The 9,193-nt window shown below is 40.8% G+C and overlaps 1 protein-coding gene across 1 annotated transcript in view; it reads right to left on the bottom strand.

Moving 5' to 3' along the window:
- The window catches only part of ZZEF1 (zinc finger ZZ-type and EF-hand domain containing 1), a 113,575-nt gene that overhangs the window by 84,574 nt on the left and 19,808 nt on the right, over window positions 1-9,193 (bottom strand). The window contains exons 4-7 of the mRNA XM_007454251.1: window positions 6,439-6,633; window positions 4,742-4,913; window positions 3,056-3,255; window positions 1,176-1,386 (exon numbers count right to left, since the gene is read on the bottom strand). Of these exons, the coding sequence (XP_007454313.1) occupies window positions 1,176-1,386; window positions 3,056-3,255; window positions 4,742-4,913; window positions 6,439-6,633 (778 nt within the window). The remainder of the gene's footprint in view (window positions 1-1,175; window positions 1,387-3,055; window positions 3,256-4,741; window positions 4,914-6,438; window positions 6,634-9,193) is intronic.

Genomic DNA, 9,193 nt, shown 5'->3' with positions numbered 1-9,193 from the left:
ACGCTCTTCAAAATAACTGACCTATAATTTTCAAAAGTTTCAAAGTCTTAAAAGTCAAGGAAAGACAGAGGAATTATTCCTTATTGAAGGAAACTACAGAGACATGACAATGAAATACCAAGTATGATTCTGGACTGGATCCTTTTGCTATAAAGGACATTACCAAGACAACTAGCAAAACTTGAACGGGATCTGAGAATCAGATGGTAGCAATGTATATCAATGTTAATTTCCTGATTTTGATGGTTGTAGCAGCATGTTCTCATTTGCAGGAAATACATACTAAATAAAATGTTCAGGAACCATGGGGCATCAGGTTAGCAAATTACTCTCAACTGGCTCAGGAAGAAGCTACTTTTTCTTTTTGCGTCGAATTTGCAATATTTCTCTAAGTTTGAAATTTTTTTATTTTTTAAATTTTAAAACAGGCAGGAAGAAAGGAGTCTGGCCAAATATTACCCTTCAGATCTAGCACTGCCAGCAGTATTATTTGCTGAAGAGTTTTATTTAATAGCAATAACAAATCTCAAAAGACATCTACAGATATTTTGCTAGCCTGCACTGAGTGCCTATTATCAGCTATTCAACTTACATATAATACTAGTACTTCATTGCTACTGAAGCTAGTTGCTTTGCCTTATATATTAAAACTGAGTCCTTTTGCCCTAACAGTTTTTAGAAGAAAATTTTCAAAGGTACTCTACATTTAAAAATAAATTAATTTGGTGTCCTTGAAAAGATCTGACTCTTTAGTGAAAAGAGCTTTCAACCTAGGGGCCTAGGGCCTAGGTCCAAAGACCTAGATTCAAACTGATCCATCACTGCCTGGTCATACACCTCAGGGAAGGTCACCGTATCCTTGTCTATACAACAGGGATAATTTTTACAGATACATTTTACAACATAAGGAGGTAAATAATATATAGCATCTGAAGGTGTTTTATCCCATATAAATTGCTATGTAATGTGAACAACTGTTCCCCAGTGGATAAGGAAGAGGAATGGCATGTGGGACCCCCTCACAAGATAGGAGCTGAAGGCACAAACAGGGAACAACAGGGCACCTGGGGCCCAGCTGCTGACTGAGTCTCAATGATCAAAGGCTGCTCAGTGACTCGCCCTAAAGGGTTAGAGAATGAGCACCCCGTGACAGCCTGGAAAGCAGAGAGACTTACTGAGTGTTGCGTAGCACTGTTTGGACAAAGGCGGGATTTGTCTCCATGGAAGCCGTCACCAGAGATGTCAGCAGAGACCAATACCATATTGCAGAAGCATCTGAGACTGAGACCCCAGACTTCTTGACTCTCTGAAAGCCAACAGCCCTCAGACCATGAATTCTAGTGTCACATCCATCACTAAGACAACGCTTTATGTTAATCTGGACATCTGTCAAGCGCAAACAACAAATTCAGTATTGGATTAACTTCTTCAGTTCAGCAAATTCTAGGCTTCCAACTAAAAGCAAGATAGCAATTCACATTTCAAAAAGAAAATTCTGAAGATATACTTTGATGCCAGAAATAAATGATGTGTGCAATGGAGCTAGTATATATAATAAATTTGTCAAAAAAGCATTGACCGGGCTTCCCTGGTGGCACAGTGGTTGAGAGTCCGCCTGCCGATGCAGGGGACACGGGTTCGTGCCCCGGTCCGGGAAGATCCCACATGCCGCGGAGCGGCTGAGCCCGTGAGCCATGGCCGCTGAGCCTGCGCGTCCGGAGCCTGTGCTCCGCAACGGGAGAGGCCACAACAGTGAAAGGCGACAACAGTGAGAGGCCCGCGGACCGCCAAAAAAAAAAAAAAAAAAAAAAAGCATTGACCAATCTAAGGAGTCAAAAGAATCATGTGTAAAACTAAGGGTGGCTTAAATCTATATATCACAAAGCTTCATAGGCATTTATGAGTTCTGATAATTAACACAAAGTGCATTTTTAAAATCCTGATTAAATACACGGTAAGAAAATGTCTAAAAATTTTTCCTAGAGTTCCGAAATTTGGATGTTGTTATGAAACAGCAGCTGGCTCATAGCAGTTGTGAGAATTTCTTTTTAATTATCAAGTCCAGATAAATGGCATAGGCATGACTCACTTTTAAGAGCTGTCACAATTTCTTATTTGGGTTGGAAAGGAGGTGAGAAGTTTAAAAGGACACAATTTAGAGAAAAGACCACCACAGTATAAGACAGGAAGCTTCTACTCCACAAGCTTAACTACGTCTCTGCCCAGGGGTGAGACACAAAGACTCTACCTCCCCAGGCCTCAGTTCCTTTGAGCAAAGCAAGAATACTTCCTTTGGCCCAGGAAAGCATTAGAAGAAATGAGACAAAACATGAAGCATTCCGGCTCCCTGAATGAAACAAGCCTGGAAAGAAATCACAGAATTGTGATTATTTCCAAAATGCTATGTGGGAAGCAAGGTTATAATAGTATAAAAATGGAAACAAACTAAATGTCCAAGAATAAAAGGCTTGTTAAAGTTAAGGCATATTCTTACAACACTAAATAAAGGTGTGCATGAATATATGATGAGACAACACATTAAAAAGTTACAAAAGAGCGTGTACAAAATATCACTATTTTTTGTAAAAAGACATGTATAGATATATGTAAATATATATAATATGCAAACCTATCTTTTATTTTTAAAAATGTGTATATATATATGTGCGTGTGTATTTATACACACAGATATACACACACACACAGAAATATAAGAAAAGGTCTGGAAGGATCCATACCAACGGATTCACAGCGACAATCCCTGGGTAGTGGGATTCTGAATAATTTTTATTGAAATATTTCTAATTTTCTAATAAGAAAACAAAAATAAAATATTTTTAATTAAAATAGGCTTTACTGCTTTTCTATAACTTTTAAAAACACTGAATAGGCAAAATAATGACCACTTTCATGTATATGATGAGAAGCAAATCAGATCTCCAGAGAAAAGCAAACAGCTTTTCTACTTCAGAGGTCTTCCCTCAAAAAACATGACTTCTTCCTCCCCTCCCAATCCCCTTAGTTAGAAGGGCAAGACGTATCTTGGTTGACTCACAGAGCTGACTGATGTTGGCATTTTCCAGCAGTGTCACATAGCCAGTGACATTGCTGGGAATGTGCACGTCGCGGACTTCCTGAAGATCGCTGGCACTCCTCCCCACAGCTACAGTCACCTGCTGCGGCATGTAGCTCTGGTCAGTGGCAGCCACTGCAATGGACAGGTGCCTAAGCACAACATCTGGCTTCATTTTTAAACTGGAAAACACGAAGAGCAGAAACTACAAGTGTTTATACAGGCTGAGAACTGGCAGGGCCCACAAGTCCCATCTCAAGATCTTACATGTGATATATACCCCAAGACTGATTCCCCTAAAAGCAACTAACTTGAAATGCTGGCTATTAGTTTCAAAGTCCTTATGACCTTCCCAAGTTTCTAAAATTCCTTTCAGTTCAAGATCAATCTTCTATTTCTTTTTAAGCTACTAATACAAGCAGGAAAGTACAATATGAACAGTCTAACAAAATCCCTTTACCTGGCAAGAAGCAAATTTCTAAACTGCATGCAAAGAACTGGGTATATTCCCTCATGTATAGATGGCTAAAGAGCATATTAATCCTCTATGAGAAAACAAGGTAATTATTTCTATTTCCACCAACTGAAATCAGCCCATTTTCTGAAGGCACAGGTGAAATTTTAGATAGCAGCTTCATCATAGTTTACTGTCATCTATTCCACTCCAGTGGGGGAGTTCCCTGGCGGTTCTGTGGTTAGGACTCCATGCTTCCACTGCAGGGGGTACGGGTTCGATCCCTGGTCAGGGAACTAAGATCCCCCCACGTGCTGTGCGGGGGTGAGGGGAAAAAAAATTCCACTCCAGTATTCCTGACCACCCCTGTTCCCTCTTTCTCTACTAAACTGGCCAACTTAGTTGTACACAAATTTTTTAAATGTGCAGAAAAAATCTTGAGAAGTAAAATCACATCAGATATAAGAAAAGTACTTGTCCCTTGTGATATTAATCTTCCTGAAAACCTAGTGAAAAAGATCTGAAATCCATATCATAAAATATTAGTCAAATGCTAATTTTCTCCCTTAATACCAAGTAATTATCCATATTTATGAATATATGAACCAGGTTAGATAATTTTACATAATTCCTTTAACTTGATTCTCTTCTTTTTTAATAATTTTTTAAATAGATTTATTTTTATTTATTTATTTATTTTTGGCTGCATTGGGTCTTCGTTGCTGTGCGCGGGCTTTCTGGTTGCAGTGGCTTCTAGTTGCAGCGAGCGGGGGCTACTCTTTGCTGTGGTGCGCAGGCTTCTCATTGAAGTGGCTTCTCTTGTTATGGAGCATGAGCTCTAGGCGTGTGGGCTTCAGTAGTTGTGGCACGTGGGCTCAGGAGTTGTGGCTCACGGGCTCTAGAGTGCAGGCTCAGTAGTTGTGGCACACAGGCCTAGTTGCTCCGTGGCATGTGGGATCTTCTCGGACCAGGGCTCGAACCCGTGTCCCCTGCATTGGCAGGTGGATTCTTAACCACTGTGCCACCAGGGAAGTCCTAACTTGATTCTTAAAGCATCTTTCCAGATAGTCACAAGAAGAAAAACACTAGCCAGTTAAGTAGAAAAATATTCTAAAATTTTAAAAAATAATTTTTTAACCCACTGATGGGATAAGAGAAAGAAAGTGGGCAGTTTTCTTGAACTTTCACTCAAGAATTGGTATTACAGCACCCACCGAATCCAGTGTGAGCGGGCACTGCCATCTGACTGCCAGTATGATGACGTTTCTCCATTTGTCATCTTGTCAATGTCTGCAGGGTTGGAGGATGTTTCTATATAAGCGTAGCACTTTGCTACTGACTTGAGTTTGTCCATCTCTGGACTTCTAGTTAGATCTCCAGGGCTCTCTGCAAGAAAAACCAGATTTTATCATGACATCTCTTTCACAAAGAATTTTTTAAAAGATCATTTAAAATATCTAGCAGAAATATGCTTGGCACTTTGGCCCTAGAAAAATAAATGCTCCTTAAAATCTCCTTCCAAATTGGAGAACATGTGTAAAGCAGAAGGACTGCTCCATGAGCTGACTGTAGTACAACACAAATCCACTGATATATCTGCAAAACCACCCAAGAGATGAATATGATGTCTTATAGTTTGAATTTACATTTCTTTAATTATGAGTGAGATTTTTTTTAAGCCACTTGTTTGTAAGCCACTGTTTCTGAGTATGGCCTGGTCCTGCCCTCATCTATTTTTGTTACTGGGTCACAAGTCTTCTTATCAATTTATATATTTTATGTACATTATGTAATGTATATATACACATACATAATAAGTAATATTTACTGACTGTTTACTGTGAACCAGGCACTTTTCTACACATTTTTATGTATTAATTCATTTTAGAGATGAGGAAACTAAGGTAATTAAGTAATTGCCCAAGGTCAGAGTTAGTAAAAAAAAAAAAACTGAGTCTGTCACAATGTTACAAAATATACTTTTGTTCCCTAAAATGTCATTTGTCTTTTGACTCTGCTTATATTTTTTGCTGTACAGAAATTTAAATTTGCATACAGTCTAACTTATTAATCTTTTCTTTTGTAGTTTTTGAGTTTCATGTCCTGCTCGGAAAGGTTTTCCCACGTCAGGGTTTTTAGCTCTTATAGCTTTCTTTTTGGTTGAACTTTTTAATCCATCTGCAATTTATTTTCGTGAATACAGTGGGTTAAGAATCTTGTTTTATTTTTTTCTGCAAATGGCTAACCAGTTCCCTAACCCAACTTGTTTGCCAATTCACCTTTCCAACCTGACGTGTAATGCTAATTATATCTGGTACTATATTCCCACATGTATTTGGGTCAATTTCTGGACTCTTATTATGTTCCACGGACCTACCAATTCACAGTATCAACTTTTGTTGTCGTCACTAAGTGAGTCTGTAGTGGCTTCCCTCATTTACTGAACAACTATTCACAGAGTATCTACTATGCGGCAGGCATAGTTCCAGGTGCCAAGGATAATGAAGCGAACAGACAGACAAAAACACAAGTAAAGACTAATGCTACAACCTCAGATGATGATAAGTGCCATTTAGACTATTAAACCTGCAAAGGGGATAGTAACCAAAAGGTGGGGAGTGGCAGGGGTGGGGGCATTAGTTAGATAAGACTAATGAGAAAAGGCCTTCCTGAAGTCACATCTGAGCGGAGACGTGGGGTTATGAAGAGGGTGAGGGGGATGGGGAGGGGAAGGAGAGGGGGAGGGGAAAGGCAGAGCAGGTCTTCATTCTTGTGCTACAAACTGGTCACTATTACATTTTCAGAAATAAAAGCAGGGAGAAGTGTTGGCTCATCCTATCAATAAATACCACACTTGGAAGAAACGATGATCAGGCCTTCTCAAGAACACCCCCCACCCCCGCACACGTACCCTTTTCTTTTTGTACCAGTTGATCCAGAGAGTCCTTCAGAACAGAAGCCCTCATGGTGCTCATGTTATTGCAGTGGTCCAACATAGGGTAGGGGATGACGGTGCTAGAGAGCCGGTTGCGATGCAGGAAGCGCAGGATCATTGATGAGTGAACATCCAGGCCCTCCTTGGACTCTGAAAATATGTCTATGAAACCTAAACAGACAAAATCCATCTTTGGTGTTTTTGGGAACCCACCACAGTAGTTTCCACATCCCCTGCCTGGCGGCCTCTCTGAATTAGCTGAATTAAAAGCAGCCAGTAAGAATCCTCACTGATAGTTTCAGCTTTAATCATTGAAAAATCTAAAAAGGCTTTTAAGAAGTGAACCAGTGGTAATCTCAATTTAAAAATTAACTTCATTGTAGTTTAACAGAAAGTTTAGAAGACTCAGAATAGTGATTATTTGTTTCAATCCAAGCTTCAAATTTTTATAAGTTTAATTTATAAACCTAAATACTAACTTGAAATTTTTAAAGAAGTTTTGCATATAGAATGTGGGCTAGGAATAAAGTTTATCACGTTAGAGAGTAAAGGCATAACTGCTTTTATACTAAGCTACAAAAAAACCACAATAATGAAAATATAACCACTGCCCTGACCACAATTCCCGATGGCATCTTATAGTTTTTAAGGCCCTTCCACACCCAACACCTCTTTTGGTCCCCACAATAAGGTGGGGGGGTGGAGGGTGGGGGAGAGAAGGCACCGAAGGTACTGGTATCCTCCTCTTACAACTGAGGAAAATGAGGCTCAGGTGACAGACCAAGACAACAAAAAAGGGGTAGGACCGGAAGTAGCTCCTCGCACTGCCTCCAAGTGCTCCTTCCACCATTCCAGTTTTTTCTCTCCAGTGTGGCTCCTCTGGAGTCTCCCCCATCTGTCCATCCCTCTGGCCACTGCCCAGGCTCTGGCCTCAACACCGCCCACTCATACACCTCCCCAGATATCCTAAGCGGCTCCGCTGGCTGCATTTTGTCTGACATTAACTTGAGTAATCTTACAAAAACACAAAACAGGCCATGTCTACCCTGTTTAACATCCTTTCATGGTTCCTCATAACCTACAGTAATATGCTTTGAACTGAGGTGCACATAACCCAGGCGGTTAAGTGAAGAGAGAATAAACATAGCAGCTTTTCCTGGAGCTCAGATATGCTTGTAGATTTGGGGAGGATTTGTTTTTCTTCTTGCTTTGCTTTCTAATTAAAACAAAAGTACATACGTTATAATTGTATCATTTGATAAACTGTCACAAACTGAACACACCCACGTAAGCAGCACCTAGAGCAGGACTCCAGAAGTCTGCAGGAGAAACTACTTTTAAGTGTGAAATAGAAACATTATATGAGAGCAGAAGGAAACTTTGCTTTGATTTTTTTTTCTTTTTGCGGTACGCGGGCCTCTCACTGTTGTGGCCTCTCCCATTGCGGAGCACAGGCTCCAGACGCGCAGGCTCAGTGGCCATGGCTCACGGGCCCAGCTGCTCCGCGGCATGTGGGATCTTCCCGTGTCCCCTGCATCGGCAGGCGGACTCTCAACCACTGCGCCACCAGGGAAGCCCTGCATTGATTTTTAAAGATAAACGTAAGGTTGAGGAGAAACTGTGCCCCTGAAGCAGCCCATTTGATTCTGCCCCCTACACAAAACCCAGAGACACTGGTTTGATTTCCCAAGCCGCAGAAGTTGATGCCATCCCTTGCCTCTCCTCTTACAGTTCTTTTCTAAGCAGACGCCCACAGTAATACCCAAACCTCACATGATGACGCTGCTGATGCTGCACTGATCTCAGAATCTGTGTGATGCTTGTAATGGGAAAACTTTTGTCATATGCTGAAATAGTCCCGGTAAAGGGACTGTCTCTCTTTTAAACATTCAGCACCCATACAATGAGATACAAAAGGAATAAGTGTCAGTCTGGGTTAGGCAGAGGGACCAGGAACTAGGATCCCACCAAAGAGGTGAGGTCAGCTCACCAAGGTTCAGCCTAGGACTGTGAAAAATAACTCTTTTAAGTTGGCTGTTGATAAAAATTTTGAGTAGAAAGTCCTAACATTTGGGATTTCCCTGGTGATCCAGTGGGTAAGACTCTGAGCTCCTAATGCAGGGGGCCTGGGTTCCATCCCTGGTTGGGGAACTAGATCCCGCATGCATGCCACAACGAAGAGTCCGCATGCCGCAACTAAAACCCGGTGCAGCCAAAATAAATAAATAAAATAATAAATAAATAACTTAAAAAAATAAAGTAGCGCTACCTTCAGTGTTATAACTAAACAAAAGAAAGAAAGAAAGAAAGTCCTAACTCACAACCCTGCTAATAAGGTAAGAACCTTGGGATCTGGACCCCCAACTTTTCTAACCTAATCTCCCCCTCTCCTCAAGGTCACCCAGAGCAATGGTGCACTAAGTACTGGTGGATCCCCTGGTCTCCACTCCTTTCCTCTCCTCCCAAAACATCTCTTTGAAGTGTTCAAATAAACTCCTGATGCTATCCACATGCTGGTAACACAGAGGTGGGAGTAACTGGAAAATGCCAAGATGTAATTAAGTTAGTTATGCATAATTCAAAGCATAATTTTAACTGCCATGAGAATAGGAGAAAAGTTAACATGTACAGGTTACCTATAATGCTCTATAAAAATTACGCACTTAAAGACAATTTGAGGAAGAGTGGAAATAGGCATTCTTCACTGAGATACAGAAACCATCCTTCCCTA

Source organism: Lipotes vexillifer, unplaced genomic scaffold (assembly GCF_000442215.2).
Source record: "Lipotes vexillifer unplaced genomic scaffold, Lipotes_vexillifer_v1.1 scaffold680, whole genome shotgun sequence".
Classification (NCBI taxonomy): domain Eukaryota; kingdom Metazoa; phylum Chordata; class Mammalia; order Artiodactyla; family Lipotidae; genus Lipotes; species Lipotes vexillifer.
This window is presented reverse-complemented; position numbering and strand designations above follow the sequence as displayed.